The 23,650-nt window shown below is 43.6% G+C and overlaps 1 protein-coding gene across 1 annotated transcript in view; it reads left to right on the forward strand.

Annotated features, from left to right (window-relative positions):
• The first annotated feature begins 599 nt into the window (after nucleotides 1-599).
• Nucleotides 600-23,650, forward strand: part of RAPGEF6 (Rap guanine nucleotide exchange factor 6) — an 822,369-nt gene continuing 799,318 nt past the window's right edge. The window contains 1 exon segment of the mRNA XM_069201702.1: nucleotides 600-1,354. Coding sequence (XP_069057803.1) covers nucleotides 1,286-1,354 — 69 coding nt within the window. The 5' untranslated portion in view covers nucleotides 600-1,285.

A 23,650-nucleotide genomic window follows, 5' to 3' on the forward strand; every position in this document is an offset into this window, starting at 1 on the left:
TGTCCCAACCTAGGAGAACCTAGTGCAACCACAATTTGCACTGGTAGATAGCTTATCAAACTTTCTGTCAAGATTATTTCATGAAAAATCGCTTTACTGCTTAACTGTCTTTTCTCCCTGTAAGTGTAAAACGTACATATTCAGCCATCGTATAATTAAACAACTGCAACTAGGCCCAGTCCCTCTGTGGTCAAATGGTGATGGTTCTAGCTTGATCAAGGTTACCCAGGGTGACAACTACAAGTAAAAGTATCACACGTATGTGATCTGTATCACCTTAAATGTAACACATATGCAGAATAACAATTCAACAACCCAGTGCGTGCTTACCTTTGCTCATAATTTGGAAAATGGGCATTCGAATTACAAATCAATTCAAACCAAGTTTGAACAAAACAGCCAACAAGAGGGAGTTTTTTGTAGTGCCAAAAAGTACGACTAAACTAGTGGTGTTGCACTATTGTCCGGGACTGAGTCCGTTTAGCAACTTCCCATTATAAAAGGTTCTACGTCCGTGGGCTGGAGAAGCGTGCCCTTCTTTTATGTCCATGTCAACCAATCGCCTTAGGTCAGCGTCCTTCGCTCTCTGTAGTCAAAGCTCTAGAGTTCAATCCGCGTGGTCCCTCTTCTATGTCTCCACTCGCTCTGCCGAGCGCGCGCAGCCCTCGCTCGCTCCTATCCATTGACAGTGCTCTTGGCCGAGGGCTGGGGCGCGCGCCGGCTTGGCTGCGGGAGGAGTCTGCGCCGCTCGTCGCAGACACACGGGGGCAGCGCCGACCGAGCGGGAGGAGTTGCCTGGAGCGAACCGGGAGTCTCTGAAAGTATCGAGGAAGTGAGGCCGCCTCTGAGAGCGGTGATCTCGAGCCGGCGGACTCCCCCTCTTACAGCGCAGGGCTAGGGGGAACGCTGGGGACCGTCCGCACCGCCTCCCATCTGCCAGCCTTGTCCCGACTGGAGCTCCCGCACGCCCCTTGTCTCTGTTCCAGCCCTGGCGTGTGGCTTGCCGGGGTCTGTGCGTGGGCTGCACGCAGTGAGAGGGGAGCATGGAGTGGCCTCTCGGCCTATGTTGACCAACATCATGGAGCTTGGCACCCCGTTTAGTTGAGCCCAAGTAATGGGCCAGCCGGCGCAACGATGAGGGACCCTTGTGCTGACAGGAGCTGCCCGGGACCCCCTGATTCCACTGTCTGGCACTGAGCCGTGCACGAGGCTCAGTACGTTACTTGGAGAAGTGCTGCGCGCAGACTTGGAACTTCCACCAGCCTTAACTCTGGAAACTCGTATCATGAGCTCCCTCCTGGAGCCCAAGTTTAAAGAGGCTCTGCGGAAGAAGCCCAAGGACCGGACCCCGGAGGTAAGTGTAGTACTCTTACGAGCAATGCCTGATGTTTGCAGTGTATCTGGGACTCTTGTATGTCCCACATGTGCTGAGCGGCGTATAATAATTCATATTGTGGCAGTCTTCTGCTCATCCATTCTGTATTAAGTTGTAGAAATGGATCTCACGTTTCTCTGTCTTCAGTCACCCCCTTGTTGTGTGCATGCGGAGCTGCGGCGGCTTTCTGTCGCTTGTTGTTATTAATTGCCCCGATCGGCTCAGTTCTCCCATACATTCGCCCATACCTCATTGTGCACATCTTTAGTGGCAGCTCCCAAATCTGTTACACTTTGTAGTTTCTCTTCCTCTTGCCGCCCATTGTATATTATTAGTTTTTTTTGTTCCAGAGTCTTCCTGCACTGTTTTCAGTGTGATGACTGAACCTACGATGTATTTCCATGGGTGCCACTGTGCACCTGGTGCAGTCCTCCACATAGTGTGTTTACCTGCTGATGAAGGCAGCGGGACATTTCACTGGCACTTATCATCCTCACTTTGAATGGTACCTTGCATATGTTGCTTTTTCTTTATGTTTGCAACCTCTGTAATGGCTGCACTTTTCTTAGTTGATTTACTTGTAAATGCAGTGCATCAAACATTTTGTTAATAGATTGTAAATAGCTAGATTCATAGCACTTGGCTGCTGTCGAGCGCTCTCTGAGAACGTGTAGTCTGTCTTATATATCGACACGTATGTAGCGCCTCTTACTCTCTTTTTACTATTGCGTCGTTAAAATGAGTAGTGTCATGACGTATCTTACATTTACGTTCCCCTCTTGCTCTCAGGCGTTGGGCATCTTCACATTGGACAGGATGTTCAGCTGGAACCTGCAGTTCTTTGATTGTAATGAAATCACGTTAGCTGCCTGTGCCTGAAAAGAAAACAATGTATAAAGTAGCCCAGTCCGGTTGCAAAGTGCTAAAAAACCCTTGTTCCAGTTTGGCGCTATGGGGACAGAAAAGAACCTAAACAAATCTGTAGAAAAGGGCACTGACTGATGTAGTGTGACCTGCTGCCACAGGCGGGGGGAGGCTGTTCCCGTCCAGTACAGCTCCATGTCACTGGTGACATCAACACTTTGCACAACTCACAAACCGTTCTCTTTGCTTTACCCCCGCCTGCCACATTTTTTCTGCTGTTGGGCAACCTTTCAGGATGCATGACCACGCACTTTCATTTGATAACGAGCACGCTTTTCTCGAAAAAATGGCCTACTACAACGTTTGAGCTGATCAGTCACACATTGGATTTTGTCTTACATTCTCATTTCTGCGGCATGTTGTTGTTTTTAAGATGATCACACTTTATTTCGACTAGTACGGAGCAGAACTGATACATGTTTGTGTTAGGGAAATTTACTTTCAAGTTCCATTAATACAATTCAGTTCAAAGTGATGTTCTGGCGATTTTTAAACTGGTCTTGTGTTGGAGCATAGCCAAGTGAATTATTTCCTATACGTATTTTTCGCAAGAGCAACGAAATCCTTAATGCTACAGAAAATGCGTTTTGAAGCACAAATCTGAAACAGTTCGGTTTCCCTCTTCTGTTTGTTGTGAAAGTGTAACACACAAAAAGGAACATCCATTGAGATATACGTATAGGATAGAAAAACAGTCCGATCCCCGTCATAACATAATATCACTTTACAACCTTACATAGACAAACCATGATATACACATCATTTAGCCCATATTTCTTTTTGTTTCTTGGGACAGTCCCAGGCCAGGTATATAGGTTGCTTCTTGCTCTCGCACCAATCAGCACCTCTTCGCCATACCATCAGGGTGGGTGGTCTGGAACCTTTCCAATTATGCACAGTAACCCTTAGCAAACAGGGAAGCTACTGCTGTAAAAATCCTCTCAGAGCGGGATCCACCGATGCCCTCTAGTAAGCCCAAGAGGACCACACTGGCACGTAATTCAATCCTATGTCCCAAGACCTCCGTTATTTGACGACTCACTCCATCCCAGAAGGATTGCAAAGCCAGACATGACCACACCATATGATAAAAATCGTCAGCAGGAGTGAAGCAGCATGGACAGGTGGGTTGGTCTGCACGGCTCATTTTCTACAGGTGCTTAAGGGATAGATGTGGCGCATGTAAATAGTTAACCTGGACAATTCGTATACGTGAGGAAATCGATAGTTCTCGTAGAGCCAGGCAAGTCTCCCGCCAATCCCCATCATCCAAAACCCCCACCCAGGACTCCCATCTATGCTAAAGGGGGAGGATCATATCTGGTGCCTTTATTATCAGGAAGCAATAGATCATCAAGATCGCACCTTTACCTAATTGGCCCATCAGAAGTTTTGCCTCCAGGGGGCTGTATTCAGGAAGGCGCTCCACAAATGGAATGTAGACAAGGAGCATGTGGCGCAGCTGAAGATAGCGAAAGAATTGGGTGCGAGACGTACCATAGTGGTCCTACAGGTCTGGAAAGGACATCAAGGCCCTCCCCGACTAACATTGCCTAGGTATCTATCCATTTTTGTTGTAGGCCTCTGTAGCTTTTGCGAATATGTGTGATACATTTTAATACACATGTTATGTGAATAGTAGTTCATGTCCTTCGGTTTGTCCCCCAGTATTAATGTCTGGCCTCTGTGAGGTCTTTTTTTTCCTATTTGTGCTTTGAGTTTACAACAGTGTTTTGCAAGCTTAATTTTTCCGAGACTACGTATAGCTTCACTGCATTTCTTGGGCAACTCTTGTGATTGTTTTTTTTTTTTTTTTTTTTTGTAGACCTGAAATAAGGGCACATAAAGTACACACGTCGGGTGGCATGTTGTGTGTGTGTGTGTGTGTTTCCTCTCCACTGATTGTGAAATGTCTTGTATTGGTATTTCTGCTTTGTGGACTCCTTACGAAACACCCAGAGACATAATGCTACTCACTTCTTTGCTTTTGGGTTACAAAGTGCCACCCATTGAAAATGACACATGTTGTTCAGAAAACCACAATTTTGACAACTAAGTGAAGATTCAAATTGTGGTCTCCTGCTTTCAGAGCAACTATTTCACTTGTACTGTTGTCCAAGTGTCTGACAATTGGTTTTCTGTGTCATGAACGGATAGAATGATCTAAAAGGAAAAAAAAAGCTTGGTTGGACGTTCCTCGCTTATGGACCGTATTGTAATTTTAGCCCCTCTCCTTGGCTAGAGCCAGGGTTGGTAAACCTCTTGAGAGGGTGCACAAGTCAAATTTCCTTATGACTAATTTTCATAAAGAGAGACTTGGAGGGAAGCAGCTTATTCCATTCGATACTTAACTTTGGCACAAATTGCTTTCCAAATGCAAAAAACATTCATCTATATAGGCTTTAAAAACCAATGAAAAAAGCTTCTGATCAATGGAATCTCTCTAGGTGGCTAATAATTTCCTGACTGTAAGGTTCCAGTTGGCTGTCTGTTCTCTCGACACATCTTTCTCTCCTTCCACTTCTTCTCTACCATTGCATATTTAAATTAAATTACTCTGGTTTATGTTGTGCAAAATAAATATGAATATTTCCACATTTAGTGTGGTGGTTTTGTGAGTGGACCGTGGACTGCTAATCCAGTTGACCCACGATGACCACCAAACGGTTTTCACTTAGATTTAGAAATAGTCTGTGCCTCACGCCCTCCGCAAGCCTGCGTATCCGCAAGGCTCGTACATCATTCTGTTTTATATTGTCACCTTAACCACTTTAAGAACTGCTTTCTGTGTTGTTGAAATGATGATAATGAAAGAAGCAAAGGTGTGGCCCTAGTGATTAGGACTTTTCTGAGCCACCGCTGGTTCTGCTAGCCAAACTCTCTCAGAGAAACTTATTTATTGTGTTCAACCTGAATGCTTTACTTTTCTTTGATTGATTTCTGCTGGCCTTTGATGGGCTGTCGTTTGACGTCAAGTATCTCGCTGTCAGTGCGATCTCATTATTTTCATCCACACAAGACAGCTTCTGATAGCTAGTGTGAGGTGACTTGCATTGTCGATGTCCTGTAGCTCGGTACTGCACCCATCATGTGGACTAACGTTCCAGTGGCTAGAGTTCATTAAGTTCAAAATGGACTCTATATGAAAAGTTTGCTTTACGTGATGTGTTTATTCTCTTTAAATAAAATTACGTCTAATTGGTGATATTGTATGAAAATCACTGGCGTATACCTCATTAACTGTCTGTTGCACATGATGCTGTTTGTGTCGCAAGGATGTGTTATTCCCGGAACAGATTCTGTACGCTGGTACCATGTGCCTGTTCTCTTCCGGCTACCATGTGGTCTGTATATGGAAAGGAAGAAAGGTGTTGCCGCTGTAAAGCCACAGGAGGATTCGGCCTATTACACTGTCGGTGTATGTGATGTGGTGACAGACTAGTGATAGCACATGTAGTGCAGGTAACATGTCAAGCCCTCCCGTAAGCTAACACACTCTCTGGCTTGAAGTTAAATGGTACTCTTTGGATCTTCCAAAACAGTCAAGCAGCCAGTCGGCTTTTTCTTTGAAATATTGATTGAGGTTTTTCCTTTGCAAAATCTCGAATCTATACTTTCATGAAAACTATTTACTGATGAGTTTGTTTTGTGGCGATTGATAAATGGTGCTCTCTTTGAAAAAACAATATATCTTTAAATTTTTCTGATGTTTTTTTTTTTTGCTTTATTTTTATTTGAGAAGGACAAAGTGTCCACCCATGCAGATAGAGCAATCGGGCATTTCAAATGTTACGTTATGAAATTTGACTTAAGGACCACATAATTATATACGGACGTTCGTACCGTCTTGTGAAAACAATTAAAGCTGCTTCCCCGTTTTATAAAAAAAAAAATATATATATATAAATCTAGGTATTCAACCAATACCAAAAAGGAGTAATACTGAAAGAAGCATAAAGTTGATACTATATATACATATAGAGAACTGAAAACGGCTGACTAGTAGATACTTAGTCATTTCGCTCTCTAAATCCAGAAAGTTATTCCTCATAGAGTTGTATTTATCAGGTTGCCTGCCCTGACTTTTCATACATTTGCTGTTAGTAATAGAACAGAATAAATCCCTAGGTTCCTGTGGGCCGTAGCAGTTAAAGATCGTACCGTGCCCGTGGAAATATGCTTGGCTGTTTGTGGTCTTGGTTGACGTGGCAGACACCGACTTACGTTGGATCGGAATAATGATGGGGTTTTAATGCGTGGTGAACCTGCATTGTCTAGTAAATCCCTTTCAGTGAAAGGGATGCAGTGTAATTCCCAGCTGCGTGAAATTGTAAATGGAGTTTACATAAATACACAGCGCTGGAACAAAACTGAGGACCATCGTGGCTGCACTTTCACTTCCACGGTAGGAAAAACACCGTTTTAGTTGATGCACTTGAAGTCCTAATCTGTAAATAAACATCTAGCAGGAAACTCCTTTTAACATGACCGGTAGGTTTTGAGATACATTGATCTTTATCTTGTCACTTACATTTCCTGCAAGTTGTTGTAAATACCGGGGCTCCGCGTGCAGCCGCTTTTGGTAATTTCCCAAAGGCTGGTGCCTCTGAATGACGTGTAGAGCCCGGGTAAAGCCATGTACTCTGAATACCCTTGGTGGGGTCTGCCGGACTTTCAGGGGGCATGGCGTATTGGGAAATCTCTTGTTTTTCTGTTGACTAGTTTGCCACTTAATTAATTCAGTGCTTGGGGTAAGGATTGCCATTTCAATATTTAATTTGGGTGTAGAACAAAGCAAATCGCTTTGTTTGCACACATATGTTTGGGGTTTGTAAAACACTATACGTTTGCAGAGCATCTGAATATTTTATTTACTTGCTAAAACCACGTGGGCCAATACCACAGGAATTTATGTTTTACATGCGAGATGCACAAGGTAGTCATGTTTTCTTTCCGCCACTGGGCGGATCTCGGGCTAAGGATAGTTTTTCTCAGGCATGTTGTATTGCTGGGAACTTATTCGTAAGTTTACGCCCCTGTCTGGGTAAAGTAAGCCTAAGTGGTGAGCGCTGGGAGACGTTAAACCATGCCCCATTCTGCATTTGTTCACTATAATGGTCAATTCTGCGGATAGATCACTGTATGTTTGAGATTTTACATTCCACTCGAGTGAGTCATCAGCGAGGAATGCCGATGTGTCGCACTTCCTGCTAGATTAGGCTTTGGTAGGTACACATACACTTTGGTAGTTCAGTGAACATTGGACCTCATGAAAACCACTTCTCCGCTTTTACGTGTTATCAAAACATATTGGAATGTTTTGTTGGGTTCAGATAAAGACATATTGGGAACTGTATTTCAGTAAGGTTTTATCAGTTTTTGAAAGTGAATTGCTAGTTCTTGGTAGGAATGATAAGTTATTTAGGAAACTGGGGGTTATAAAGAAAAATCGTGGCTCCATAGCCTAGGAAATGAAAATATAAGGCATGTCGTACAATACCATTTACTCCTACCATTCACCCTCTGGCGCTCCTTTACTATGGGAGATCACAATTGGATTGGATTCAGCAATAAAATAACATAAACCACACCATTTTGTTTGGAAAGTAGTAACACGCCTTGCAAACTATATACTTTTAAAAAGAAAAAAAGAAAAACTTATTTCCAGATTTGTTGACCTTGTCTAGGAATCTGCTGATCATAACCACCATCATCACACCTTTTTCCGAACCAACTCTAGCAAGACATTTTAATTGAATCTGCACATGTAATCAATGTGAATAGATCTAATAACACCACCATCCAGATAGAACAGTCGTCAGGCAACAACTCCTTACTGATGATGCAGCAACTCAAAATGTATACAATTGCAACGGATTACATAGCAGACAGAATCATTGCCATTACTTACAGATGGTAAATGTTCAGTGGTGGCAATTTGTGTACAGTGCTACTCCATTCCATAAACGAAATTCCCCCCGATAAAGTAGCCATGGACCCATACCGTTCCAGAATTGTGGTCGCTATGTCGTACCCTCACCAGGGTAGTGAGATAGACAGTAAACGTTTGGTACAATATGCCCGCGCGGAGATCAGCTGTGCCTTGTGCTAGAAGTTGTTTTTCCTGGACCAGGCTTGTCAGAACTTTGTCATCGTTGGAGTTCCCCTGCGTGTGGAAGGTGAGGGCCTTGAAGTCTCACATGAAAGTCTTTCTTTGGTCGTGATGCAGTGTGAATGTAACCTGGGACATTTAAGACCAATTTGCCCGACTGCAGCTTTGCTCCTTCAGTACTTTAGTTTGTGCAATAATTGACGTTGCACACTCCCACTGGACCGTAAACGTTACAGATTCAAAACAAATATATGAAACAACTTTGAAATACTGTGTTTCCCTCCTCAAAGAGAGCTAGAAAAATAAGCAAGGTTTGAACTTCTTATTCCTTCAGGTCAAATACTTTTTTGAAAGGTGTAAAGTAGCCTGAAATATGTTTGTCTTCAAGGTATTACAAGTCACGCACGCAGTACGATGTCCAAACGACTACATTCTTTCCCTTTCTGTAATGTATTTCCCTGGGGCGTGTTTGGGTAGGGTCTTTTTTTTTCTCTCAAATGGGCGTGAAAATTCTTTAACAGCATCTGCCTTACTGTTGTATTAGGCCTAAGGCCACAGATATCTGCTGCCACTGTTTTATATGGTTGCAAATCGCAAGTAATGCTTAGCAGATTTTATTCATGCTTGTGTAGTCATGATTTAATTATTTTTTTGGATGACTTTTTTGCGATCAAGACTGCTAATTTCCTCTCATTTACGGTTCTCCTGGAGCTAGTGGTCTACAAGCTTTACCACAAAGGGTATAATTTTGTGAATATACTCATTCCCAACAATGCGTGCAGCTTTGTTCTCCGTAGACCATTGTTCTTTTTTAGTATTTCTGCACAAACTAAAGTACTGAAGGAGCAAAGCTGCAGTCGGGCAAAGTGGTTTTAAATGCCCCAGGTTACATTCACACTGCATCACAACCAAAGAAAGACTTTCATGTGAGACCTCAAGCCCCTCACCTTCCACACGTAGGGGAACTCCAACGATGACAAAGTTCTGTCAAGCCTGGTCCAGGAAAAACAACTTCTACCACAAGGCACTGCTGATCTCCGCGCGGGCATATTGTACCAAACGTTTACTGTCTATCTCACTATCCTGGTGAGGGTACTACATAGTGACCACAATTCTGGAACGGTGTGGGTCCATGGCTACTTTATCAGGGGGGGGGGGGGAGGAATTATTTTATGGAATGGAGTAGCACTGTACACAAATTGCCACCACTGAACAATTAACATTTGAAAGTAATGGTAACAATTCTGTCTGCTATGTAATCCGTTGCAATTGTATACATTTTGAGTTGTTGCATCATCAGTAAGGAGTTGTTGCCTGACGACTGTTCTATCTGGATGGTGGTGTTATTTTATCTATTCACATTGATCACATGTGCAGGTTCAATTAAAATGTCTTGCTAGAGTTGGTTCGGAAAAAGGTCTGATGATGGTGGTTATGATCAGCAGATTCCTAGACAAGGTCAACAAATCTGGAAATCCGTTTTTTTTTTTTTTTTAAAGTTCAGAGAAAGTGTTACTACTTTCTCTGACCTTTACACCTAATAGGTTTATTTTTTTCCTCAAAGGGAGAGGGTACAAGGAATAGGTTTTACAAATATTGGCTAAAAGGAAGGCCCGGAAGCCTGGGTCTGGTGGTCCTTTTGTAGCTGAGTGTACCAGCAGCAGTTTCTATCACTTCCATCCTGGCTTCTTACAGATCATCTTCTTTTTGTAAATTTGTCATTGCTTAAAAGTTATCATGAATCTTTATGCTTAATTTACCTACCTTCATATTGCGTGAAGGGACTACTTTTTGGCGTGGTGATTAATTTAGGTCTTTGGATGTTAAATTACCCCAATGACTATCCTCTTGAGTTTCTTTGCTTCCTTCCTGCCATTGCATATCTATTTTAATTACCATGGTTAACTGCATTTTTCTGCGTCCTGTTCTTGTGCTGAATGCATCCTTTTTATTTAATCATCCTTTTAACATTGGTAGATGCACAAGGAGCACTCTGACATGTACGTTGGATGAAGGTCCGGGGAATGCAGTTGGGGAAGTTCAATGGACATGGATGTATAGACAGGCTATAGAAAAGGTCCTATGTTACAAATATGCACCATTGCAATTGAAATATATTCTTCAAGTTTATTACACCCCGAAAAATGTATTTTAACTTTGCCCTGACATTCCAAACGAATGCTCATAGAGTGACAGCATACACTTAACTTGGGTAATCCCTCCGCCACAGCAATACTTGCTTATTTGTTAGATTGCAAGTCACATGCCTTGAGTCGATGCAACTTTTATGTAATTCAGGTCCAAAACAAATACTGCCATGACCTGTACCTGGCTAATTGTCTATTCCAAACCAGTCCTAATGATTTTTACCCATATCAAGATCATGACATTTCAATTTCGATGATTGACATGATTTTTTTTTGACAATTCTGAGTTACATCAATTTTCTTGATGTTATGGTGTGTATTTTTCCATTCTTGGTTGGAAGGGTCCACCTCCATGTGCTCATGTTTCACCTAAAGATAACACATGAGTTATAGACCTTGAGTGTTATTGTGAAATCATTTTAGCTCTATTTTGACTAACAAACACATTTCTGACATCTGTGCCAGTGTTGATTTGGTTTGGGTGAGATTACATTCTAAAATTGAATAATGGGTAGTTTGGTTTTCTTGCTTGCTTAAAATGGTATTCCAAGGAATGGGATGAAGATAATGCTAGGGTAATGCTAAGACTTTTTAGTATTTGAGTGAAGTATGGTATGTGATACTGAGGCCATGTCCTTGGGGGTAGAATATGTTATATATATTTTTTTATCAAATCTTTTGCTGGACGATGTAATAGGAAACACAAAAAAACTCTGGTCACTCAGCATAATTTTTGACAGCAAAAATAACATCTCAACATTAGTCAAAACAGCCCCCCCCCTCCTCCAACACTGCATGGGCAGCGTGTGGATGCAGTCTTAAGTTGTCAAGCATAGACCTTTCCCCAGTGCTCGGAAAACAGTCACAGTGAAGACCTTAATACTCACTCCAGCGCCCCCAAATTTGGTTCATCTCTGGTGGGCCCCACAGCCCTTGTTGACCACCTTCTCCGCCAGAACGTATCAGTTTATAACTCTTTTCCATTCCTGCAGGTGCAGTACTTTATCTGTTCCCCAAAGGTATGCAGTGTTTCTTTTGGCCACAGCCTGTCCCAAAGTAACCCATATTCACCCCATACGAGTGAGATCTCTTTTTTCCCCCTAAACATTTTACAGACACTTTTTATCAGAAATGACAAACTTATGGTTGCACAGAGAACCTATACACCCTATCACCGAATCCCAAAACTTTTGTGTCAGTGGGCAATCCCAAACGGTGTGGTAGAAGGTACCAATTTGACCACATCCACTCCTACAAGAGGTCATCAGTCGCTCTACCCATTTTAAACAAGGTGTTTTGTATGTAGTAGGAGTGGTGTAATATGTTTAATTGGACAAGTCTAAACTCCGACTGAATGAGCACTTCTTTTGGAGACACTTGGGCCTCTCTACCTTTTCATAGTTTTCTAGGCCGTTCAGATCTTTGGTCCATTTTTCCCTTAGAATAGCAGAGCGTCAGATGTTATTGATCAGTTTTTATATGTCTGGGATATTGGTTGTGTGGCATAAATTAATCTAGCAGTCTGTCCTCTAGAGGTTCAGGATTCGGGAGCTCTGTCCCCCTCATCAGCACTGCTTGTAGTGCATATTTTATTTGCAAATATCTGGAATGATTCAGAGGGGACTAAGTCCTCTTCACGTTGTAGATCGATAAAACTAACAACATCTCCTCGAGACCAAAAATCTCCTACCTGAAAGAGGCCATTGAGAGTCCACTTGTCAAAGCCAGCACGTGTCCCCAAGGAGCCCAACTCTGCTGGATCCCACAGGGGAGTCGCTTGTGTGATTTTGTCCTTCCAGCCCAGTGCCCTTGTAGCTGTGTGCCAAAGGTGTCTGGACTTCGTGCATTTGGGGATTTTCCATATAGAGCACTGAGATGCCCTCTTAGGCACATCCTCTGTCTGTCCATGCGGTATGAAAGCTCAGTTGTGCAGCCCAGTAATACTTTTGGATGTTAGGAAGGAGGTTTCCACAGTCATACCATCCCCTAGTGAGTATATGTAGGGCTATACAGGCTTGACCTCTATCCCATAGTAGCGTTCACTTTCTAATGTCCTAAAGTATGAATTGCAAACTAGATAGGGCTTATTTTGCAGATTGTGTAGAAAACAAGGCAGGGGCATCATCTTAAGCAAAGCAGTTTCCTCAGGAGCGACAATGGTAAGTTTCTACAATGACGAACATCGCTTTTCAGCCTTTTCAATGGAAGGCAATATATTTCTATAAAAAATTAGTTCTGAGTCGTTTGTGATATAGATTCCAAGGTAGCGGAACCTCTTGGTGACTATGACTACCTTCCAGTCATGGGGTAGTGTGGGCGTAGGCCCCTTCAGGATATACAGGGAGTGCAGAATTATTAGGCAAGTTGTATTTTTGAGGATTAATTTTATTATTGAACAACAACCATGTTCTCAATGAACCCAAAAAACTCATTAATATCAAAGCTGAATATTTTTGGAAGTAGTTTTCAATTTGTTTTTAGTTTTAGCTATGTTAGGGGGATATCTGTGTGTGCAGGTGACTATTACTGTGCATAATTATTAGGCAACTTAACAAAAAAAAATATATACCCATTTCAATTATTTATTATTACCAGTGAAACCAATATAACATCTCAACATTCACAAATATACATTTCTGACATATAAAAACAAAACAAAAACAAATCAGTGACCAATATAGCCACCTTTCTTTGCAAGGACACTCAAAAGCCTGCCATCCATGGATTCTGTCAGTGTTTTGATCTGTTCACCATCAACATTGCGTGCAGCAGCAACCACAGCCTCCCAGACACTGTTCAGAGAGGTGTACTGTTTTCCCTCCTTGTAAATCTCACATTTGATGATGGACCACAGGTTCTCAATGGGGTTCAGATCAGGTGAACAAGGAGGCCATGTCATTAGATTTCCTTCTTTTATACCCTTTCTTGCCAGCCACGCTGTGGAGTACTTGGACGCGTGTGATGGAGCATTGTCCTGCATGAAAATGATGTTTTTCTTGAAGGATGCAGACTTCTTCCTGTACCACTGCTTGAAGAAGGTGTCTTCCAGGAACTGGCAGTAGGACTGGGAGTTGAGCTTGACTCCATCCTCAACCCGAAAAGGCCCCACAAGCTCATCTTTTATGATACCAGCCCAAACCAGTACTCCACCTCCACCTTGCTGGCGTCTGAGTCGGACTGGAGCTCTCTGCCCTTTACCAATCCAGCCACGGGCCCATCCATCTGGCCCATCAAGACTCACTCTCATTTCATTAGTCCATAAAACCTTAGAAAAATCAGTCTTGAGATATTTCTTGGCCCAGTCTTGACGTTTCAGCTTGTGTGTCTTGTTCAGTGGTGGTCGTCTTTCAGCCTTTTTTACCTTGGCCATGTCTCTGAGTATTGCACACCTTGTGCTTTTGGGCACTCCAGTGATGTTGCAGCTCTGAAATATGGCCAAACTGGTGGCAAGTGGCATCGTGGCAGCTGCACGCTTGACTTTTCTCAGTTCATGGGCAGTTATTTTGCGCCTTGGTTTTTCCACACGCTTCTTGCGACCCTGTTGACTATTTTGAATGAAACGCTTGATTGTTCGATGATCACGCTTCAGAAGCTTTGCAATTTTATGAGTGCTGCATCCCTCTGCAAGATATCTCACTATTTTTGACTTTTCTGAGCCTGTCAAGTCCTTCTTTTGACCCATTTTGCCAAAGGAAAGGAAGTTGCCTAATAATTATGCACACCTGATATAGGGTGTTGATGTCATTAGACCACACCCCTTCTCATTACAGAGATGCACATCACCTAATATGCTTAATTGGTAGTAGGCTTTCGAGCCTATACAGCTTGGAGTAAGACAACATGCATAAAGAGGATGATGTGGTCAAAATACTCATTTGCCTAATAATTCTGCACTCCCTGTAGATCATAGACTCTTGCCAATTTATCGTATAGCCTGAGTAGTTGCCAAACGATGAGAGTAAGTGCATTTGCCTGTATATTGTAAAATATGGGTCCGCAATATATAGCAGTATGTTGTCTGCATAGAGCAATATTCTGTCTTCTCAATCATCCATCTAGTGGAGGCCACATACTAGCAGATGTGGGTGAACCCAGGCTGCAAGAGGCTTTAGAACCAATGCAAATATTAAAGGTGATACAACACATCCCTGTCATGTGCCTCATTGTAGTTCGAACATCTTAAAACACCCCCCATTGATCTGCACCTGGGCAAATGGGCCGGAGTATAAAAGGGGCACCCATTTTAGAAAGCTCTGGCCAAAGCACAGGCTGGCCCAATTTGAACATGTAGGTTCACTCCACCATATTAAATGCCATCTTTGTGTCTAGCGACAGTATTAGGTTAATAACCTCCAGGAAATCACTCTATCTGAACACGTCATAAAGACACCTCAGATTAAGGGAGGTGTTTCTGCAGGGCATAAATCTTGATTGGTCTGGGTGGACCAGAGTCCTGATCAATTTTATTAAATAGGAATCCAACACTTTAAGCAGAATCTTAACTTCTGCATTGAGGAGTGGGGATCGGTTGCTGTGAAGAGCATTCATCAGGGGGTTTGTCCTCCTTGTGAATTACCACAGTGGAGGCTAACCTTTTGATCTCGCAAAAGCATGCTGAGCTTGTGCCTGTTTACGTACGTGCAAAGGAGGTTGTATAATGTAATTTGTTAGGACTCAGGGCCTTACCAGACATTAGATCATGTATGGCCTGCACCATTTCCTCTTCTGTTATATCCTTCTCAAGCAGAGCTCTAACAGTAAGTGAAAGACTTGGGAGACAAATATCAGCAAGGAGTTCCTTAGAGTTGTTTGCTGTGGCGGAAACTGTTTGTGAATAAAGCTGGGCATAATAGGTGGCAAAGGCATGCACTATCACTTGCTTGTCTCTGACTGGGCACCATCATCAGCCATAACCTCCAGTACCCAACGGCTAGTCAGGTCTCTTGTCTTACCACGCCAAAAGTTTTCTGGCCTTACAGCCCACCTCGCAGAGGTGATGCTGGGTGGTTCGGGTACACATGTTTGTGGCATCTACAGCTGCATCTTTTTATTCTTTCAATTTAATGAGGAATGCATGTCTGGTATCAGGGCATGGCTGCACTATTAGGCTTTTGTCCTACACCTGGATTTCTCCTAAACATGTTACATTTTTGGCCTCTTGTCTCGTTTATGCCCTACTATCAAGGTGAGACAGTGCCCTTTTATAACAGTCTTATATGCCTCCAGTAATGACTGAGCAGAATCAACTGAGCTGTCGTTGTCAGTAAAATATTCCTCTGTTATTGAAAGGAGAATTTTCCTAGTATGCAATATCTTGCGGACCCAGGGATTGAGCACTATGTTTCCAGGGGCTGAGCATCTATGTAACACAAATTCCACCCACACAGGGAGTGTTTGTTATTCCTTGCGCCAAATGTCCGGCCCCTGAATAGTTTTGTAGTTGATGAGTGAGGAGATAATCTGTATGTGAAAGGCTACCATGTACTCCTGAGTGGGTTGTGTACGGTTGGGCTTTGGGGTTAAGTGCTTGCCAGACTTCAGTCAAGCCTAGGGAAGTCAAAAACTCTGCTAGCACATGACGGGTAGAGCCTGCCGGATTGTGGGCGGCCATTGATCTTGTTGATCAGACAGTTGCTTTGAAGTTGTCCACCATTAACAATTTGCCATCTGGCATTTGGAGTAGCAGAGCACTTAAGTCTGGGAATGTGTTGTCATGGAGGTGGGTCGGAACATAAACCGAGCAAATGTTGGGGTTATTTCCCCCCATATCTATCTGACCAAACCTGACTGTGTGTCAGTGACCTCTATTTTAACATGTCCATACCTCTGAAGCCCGCATGGGCAATCATTTTATAACCCCTTGATTTAAGGGGCCGTGTGTAGTACCTAGCATATGAGTCTCCTGGAGCAGGACCACATTGAGTGCTAGACGTTTGAAGTACTGCAGGACAGGCCCCACTTTATCTTATCCCCCAGGCCTTTTACATTCCAGGGTAACCCCTTCAAATTTGAAGTATCAGAGTATGCTTTCATAAAGGTGTGAAGGTCGTCGGGTACAGTAGCTAAGGAATACCAGAACAAGTACAGGGGTTTGTGATAGGATATACGGTGTATGGATGACAGATATTGTAGTGATGGTAATTTATTTGACCACTAAACTCTCAACCAAAAAAAAAAACAGTAGCAAACAAACATCCTTCAAACAAACCCATCCTTACTTCGCCTTGCCGCAGTCACTCCCGGCTGTGCCTCCGTGCGGGAGTTGGGGGGCCTCCTTTTCTTCCAGGCGAAGGATCACTGTTGCAGCGGTGACAATAAGTCATCAAAGGACTCTAGCCCGCGGCACCAATCAAGTGCAGCCCCAGCAGCACGAGGCTTCAAGAGCACACCGTCTCTCCCGATTGATGGTTGTGCGGGCTGCTCACTGGAAGCCGCAGCTCCACACACGACGCCAGACTGCACCTTGCTTCCAGCACTTCACAGCTCTCCCTGATACAACAGTGGACGTTTTTGGTACCCCTAAGACCTCTGGATATAAAGGCAGGGGCCAGAGGGTTGCTCTGGGCAGATGGTTGGGCGGATTATGGGGGATGTATCAGGTGGGTGCCGGGAGCCGCCCTAGAAAGAGGCCCACCCGCCTGACTACCTGCCTGCAAACCCCCCACCCCCCTGAATTTATTGTATTGTTGAAAAGATTTTTGAAAATGTTTTAACCAAAAGTAATTATTAATTGTGTATAGAAATAAATAGTAGGAAGAACACGACAATGCTGAATACTTCTCAAGAAAATAACAAATGCCGAGAAAATTATCATGAGGATGGAGTGCATTATCAGAAGTATAGAAAGGTGGGCAGTAAGGCTTGTGCAATTCATCATGTTATAGTAATGTTTGTATGGGGAGACCGTTGGGTACAAGTGTGTCAATATTAAGTATAATGCTGCATAAAAGAAGTCCACATAAGACTATAAATTGATGTCGCCATTCCCTTATAATCAGAGTATTACTGTCAAGAAATTGCCTCAGAGTCAGTAATCTTGCCAGCTTAATAAGAGCAAAAAGGAGCTATTTGAGATGGGCTAAGTAGTATTCCTTATGTGGATGAAGACCGTGCAATGTCAAGTTATTGATCTTTTGGAAGGCTTGTGACCTAGCAATTTGAATCTTTATTGCAGTTAATAAATCCATGGGCTGTGTCAAAAGCGGGCGTAAGGCATTCAAAAAGATGTCTTCATTGGACCTTGCATGAAACCTTTTATAGGTGTATTATATAGATCCTGTACTCATTTATCATGGTACAATTCACAGTTGTGGCACAATAATAATTTTGTGACTTAAGATGCTCTTAGATATTTCATCTGTCGTAACCAGTTTGTAGAGTCTGTCAGTCCATCTGTTGACTAAATGCGCAGATTATCATTCTGCCCCTCTTTCAATAACCAGTGTACTCCGCAGATAATACCTTCACTATTTAAGGTGACAGGTACATCTGCAAAATTAAATTAAGTCAAATTCAAACTTGAGTTGGGGACATATAGAAAATAATTGGGAATCTGTAATTACTTAAAAAAAGACACTATGCGAGGGTAGATTATAATGAGACAAAATCGTACAACATATTGATATGGTCCTTTGAACGAATCTTGCATGAATGAATTATGAGAGAAGCTAAGCAGTAATAGGTTGTGCTTAGGGCCACTGAAATTATGCGGTTGTGCAACCTCAACGTTTTTATCATAATTATGAATTTTCTGCATTTGCCACATAATCCATCATGTGTTGCATAATCTTCAGATTTTCTAGCTCAGACGATCCAAAGTTACTAAAATACAGCAACACGTGATGCCACGAAGATGGAGGCCTTTTGAAAGTTGACAGTCATCTTTTTGTTGCTTACTGCTATGTTTGGGTGATAAACTTGTACTTATGAGGGGCAACCTATGCACAGATAGTGTTAACAAGTGTTGAAACGAGAAAATAATCAAGTAATACTATCACAAAACGCGCCACATTACACTGCATAATTTGCCTTTTCCTGGTAATTTAGTCAGCACTGCCGCATAATTTGGCCTTCCCCTGCCGCACAATTCCAGTGGCTAGAGGTGGTCTAACAAGAGATGTATTGAGTGAGTCTTTGAATCCGAAACCTTTTTTGATTAATGACCGAATATGTGAATAAATAAATAAAAATGTTTTAATCTAGTTCTAATTAAGTATTGTGGTTCAAAGAAATTGGGAGAAGATGTTAGATCACCACATAAATTTAAAAGTAGATATAGAACAATTGCGTACTCTACAACCTATGAATGCCAGCATGCAAAAGCCAACCAATAATAAAATTTGAGAGAGGAAAGAACTAGCTTGAAAAAGCTAGTTGTTCCTATGAGCACCTTCTTGATAGTACAACTTCCCTGAGCCCATAGACATAGTCTGTTTCATTTATGTAGGGTTTCAGTTAAAGAAATTAACAAGTTTAAACAGTTCATGCAAGCTGGTGGACATTTTAACTTCTGACTATGTAATGGATGGAAAATTACATGAATCAAGAGGGGGCTTTGTTAGTGGACAGAGTATGTGTTTTGGTGATATTTAGCACATAGCCAGAAACAGCACTAAATCAGGCGGACTCTTGTTCTGTAGCTGGGACGGCATTTAATCAATGGGAAGAGAAAGTTGTGATGTCTACATAGGCAGCAGTTTTACGCGATGCACCTTTGAGAAGCAAAAGCGATTGTTACGAGACTAAGGTGTTCCAAGTAAGTTTCCAAATGTAAGGCAAAAAGTTGTGGGGTTAAAAAAAACACATCCAACACTAGTTCCTCAGAGTATGGGGAATCTCTACTAATGTCCCCCTGAATATTAAGTGGGCACACTAATGTGAGGCTCCCCATACCGCGCACAACTATATTTATTTATTTCCACTTACAATGTGGCATCCCACCCTCATGCGTAAGCCTATAAGCCCTTAATAACAGTCAGACCCTCATCCCTGGCTGTAACACCCTGGGGCTTCCAGGACAGCTGGGCAGCGTTTCAACGTCAGCCCCCTCTGTACTGGTTGCGGTGGTGGGCTTGCATGGGCATCACCATGTGTCTCCTGGTGGGGCCATTGCTCGAAGGAGAGAGGTACATGGTGGTCTGGAAGGCACATGATTCACTAGGTCGAGCTGCAAGGTGGTTTGGGGAGGTGGCCAATGCTTCCTGCTCAGTCGGAAGTGGACTGTGGAATGGTGGGGGTAGAGGAATGGGGTGGGTTATGGCAGCCCTGGAGGCAGAGGTTGCGCTCGCTTGCCGAGCGCCTGGCAGGGGTCGACACTGTCGTCTTCTGGAGAAGAGTGGAACCGATGGGCCCGGCAGGTTCCCCAGTGGATGGCGGGGTCTGCTGAACAACATCTGTGCATAGTGACTAGTTGTGGCTGGCTGAGCTCTGACGGTAGTGCCTTGGACTAGTGAGTGTGACCATACCCATGCGGCCTAGAAGTGAACAATAGGTACCTGGGGACTGCAATGGTTGGGGGAAAGGAGGGAGGGGTGGTGGAGGGGTCTTTGGAACAGGAGGATATGAGATCAATCCCAGTAATTGCTTGCTGCTCGTGCCACTCAGTGTGATCTTTGCACTGGGAGGGTCGGTCTCACTTTCATCCATTGGAAATGCATTATTTGGCTGTGGGACCCCCTGGCTGGTCACCCTCACTCCCCCCACCCTTTTGATACAAGTTAAACAGACTCCACCTTTAGCATCTTTATCAATGCATGCTGATACTCAGCCTTGTTCTTACGGGCGTGCTTTGTCTGCGAATGTGGGAACTGAGGTGTGAGACTTGGCAGGCAGCGTGGTGCCAGTGGTTCTATAGCAGGGCTGTATTTTTGATGATACTTCGAGTTACCAGGCTGGCTAATGCAAGATACTACTTTGCTGTGCTGATCCAGTGATCCCAGTCCCTCTGGGGCTCCAGGGGTGAGTATCACGTTCAAAGCGACGGAGTACCTAGACCAGCCACATCGGCTAGTGATGTGCGTGGCGAATCCTAGAAAGAGGAGGTGTTGTGCTGGCCTAAAGGGCAGCATGGGAGCAGCTGATCATGAATGAAAAAGTTGAGCTTTGATGCCAAGAAGGAGGCTAGGATAATTTTGGCTGATCGGTCTGAAGCGCCTTCTGAGACGTCTAAACCAGACATTCAATCTCTCCTACCTCAGATGCAACTGAGTTTGATCTCAGCTGACACTAAAATTGTCTTACTAATCCAACATTTCAATACTTTGGCTTCGGGGCTAGCTAAGCAAGAAAAATGTATCTCAGCTGCTGAATTGTGTATCTCAGGAGTAGGACACATGCAAAAAGTCCTCAATGTTATTCAAGGGAAAAATGAGGATGTCGAGGCCCGATCTTGGTATAACAGTTTGCAAATGGTGGGCCTTCCTGGGTCCACAAACACAGGCAATGTGACTGACTTTGTTGAAAACCGCCTCTAAAAAGTCTTTGATAGAGATGTTACCCCCACCTCTATTTGTGGTGGAATGAGCTTACCCGTCACTGGGACAGTTGCCACCTCCTGACGCTATTCCTAGACCGATTTATAGCCTGTCTGTTGAGTTATCTAGATCGTGATTCGGTCCTACACCTGGTCCACGTGAGGCAGCCCTTTACCTATGAAGGCACCATGCTCTCCATCTGTCCAGACTTCACTCAAAAAGTGAATAAACAAATATACATTCTGGTTAAAAGTAAACCATGGCAGGAAGGTATCCCTTATGCAGTGTTCTACCCAACACGCCTCAAAGTTAACTTAAACAATAAGCCATACATTTTTAATGATCCACACTCGGCTTCATAATTTCTAAGCAAAGTCAAAAATTGAAGGTTATCCCTGTCCAGCAGTCCGTCAGGACCGCTGATGCAGACTTAAGTGACATTGAGTCATACTGTTTTTTTAAGGCATTCGTGGATGTCCAACTCGCGCCCTTGTTAGGGTCATGAAACATTCTCATTGTCATCAAACAGTGCCATTCCTGCTGACCCGGTGCTGCGCTTATTAGTAGATGGGGCATATCCGTGCAGGATTTTGGCTTGTCTTCCCACCAGAGTCGTACTTTTCATTTGCGATAGCTGTCTTGTATGTTACTGTTTTATTTTGTGTCCTGCTTGTGAAAAAATCTATGTTTAGTATGTGGAGCATATGGACCTACGTATACTATTATGCCCATATATGACCTCGGGAAGTGCCCATTATTACTGGGAGCCACTCATTGCCTTTGCTCTGGTTTCCTCTATAGGGAGCCCCCTACCACATGATTTTATAGACTGTGGGCGCTTTCCGGGGAATGGGAGGGGGGCGGGCTGCTGTGGGTGGGCGGTTAAACTACAATGCTGCTTGCTTAATGCACTACCATGCTTGTTATATTGCTGAGGTATAGGATGGCAGACGAGGGGGAACACCTCATACAGATTCAGAATCTAAAAATATTACATCCGTGAACTTACCATCCTGGAATATACAGGAGGTGGGTTACCCTCGTAAGGCGAGACAAATGTTAGTGTGCCTAGACTGCCACAAGGTCGTCATATTACTCCTTTAGCAGACACACTTTGGGCCACATAAAACGCTGGTGTTCGCCACAAGCTGGAGTTGTTACATGTTCTTTTTATTCTTCTTAAGCATGGGGGACAGCTGTTTTGGTCATTGTTTATAGCCACAAAGTCCATAACTACTGTGAATACATACGGGCCTAATACTGATGATCCTGGGTTTGTTTAGAAAGCGTGGGACCAGTGTGATCTATTGTCTCCTGGGGCAGTGCTTTCAGGGGGAGACTTCAACTTAGTCCTAGACAGACACTCAGGTAGCTCTCACCAGCTCACTCACATTCACCATGCTGCCTGTAGGGTGCTTCGGGATAATGGATACCCATGCCGTTCTAGACCTTTGGTGCAAAATGCATCCAGGTGCACCCGGGGGCACACCTGTTTCGACCTCACATGGCACCTGGACGTGACTTGATTACTGGCTTGGTACTTGCGACATTAGAAACAGGGTCATGCATGCTGATCATCTCCTATGCACACATCTGATCATTCGCCTGTTTTGCCTCCTATCACTATACGAGACTCCAAGTACTGTGCCTTTGCTTGGCACCCCCCCCCCCTTTTGGTCCTTACTAATACAGCGTTTACTGAAGAGATTTGAGATGTGATTTTTAGATGTTTCTCTTTTAATGAGGGATCTGTTGCATCCTCTGGGCTGCCAGGAAGCACTTAATGCTTATTTTAGGGGGATATGTTTTGCTAAACAACACTGAGTGCAGACGTCTGTCTGCACTCGTTTAAAAGTCTTGAAAAAAAGCTGCGAGCCCTTGAACACCTGTATGGTTGCGACTCTTCGATCGCTGTTGTGGCAGATATCCGAACCAAACTTGTTGAGTTTAAAGAAGAGGCCGACATGGAAGTTATGAGCTATGACTCGGAGACTACCTTTCAGGAATCTGTGGCCTATTATTCCAATTTATGTGAGACCCACCACTCTCCCAGTGCAACAGACTATGCTGCCTACTTTGATAGAGCGACACTGGCCTGGTTTGAGGGGTCCCTTTGTCTCTTCCTTGAAAATTCCATTACCCTGGAATAAATTTCTAAGGCCATGCCTGGCTTGCACACTGGTAAGTCACTAGGAGGTGGCTGGTTTACAGCTAAATTCTATAAAGCTTATGCTAATATTTTGGCACCCTTTTCCAACTGCTAGATTCGGAGATATGGGAGCGTGGCATGCCTCACAAATTTTCACACTTTCATGTGAACAGGGTGAACAGGGTGGTCTGGCTGCACCCGACTTCCAGCTGTATTCTCTTTGTGCGCAAGTGCAGTATGCATATCATTGGTTACATCTGGCATTTCTGGCCCGCTACCTACACTTACAGGACAGCTGCAGAGGTAAAAGAGCTGAAATTCACACAGTGGTGCATACACAGCTAGCATGTGATGGTATACACAGATGATATGGGAGGGACAGATTGTACACACCCCATCAGGGCCTCACACATTTTCCCATATTGTGACGTACATTTGGTTTAAACACACTGACTATGCTTACCTCTTTGG

The sequence above is a fragment of the Pleurodeles waltl genome, chromosome 7, assembly GCF_031143425.1.
Source record: "Pleurodeles waltl isolate 20211129_DDA chromosome 7, aPleWal1.hap1.20221129, whole genome shotgun sequence".
NCBI lineage: Eukaryota > Metazoa > Chordata > Amphibia > Caudata > Salamandridae > Pleurodeles > Pleurodeles waltl.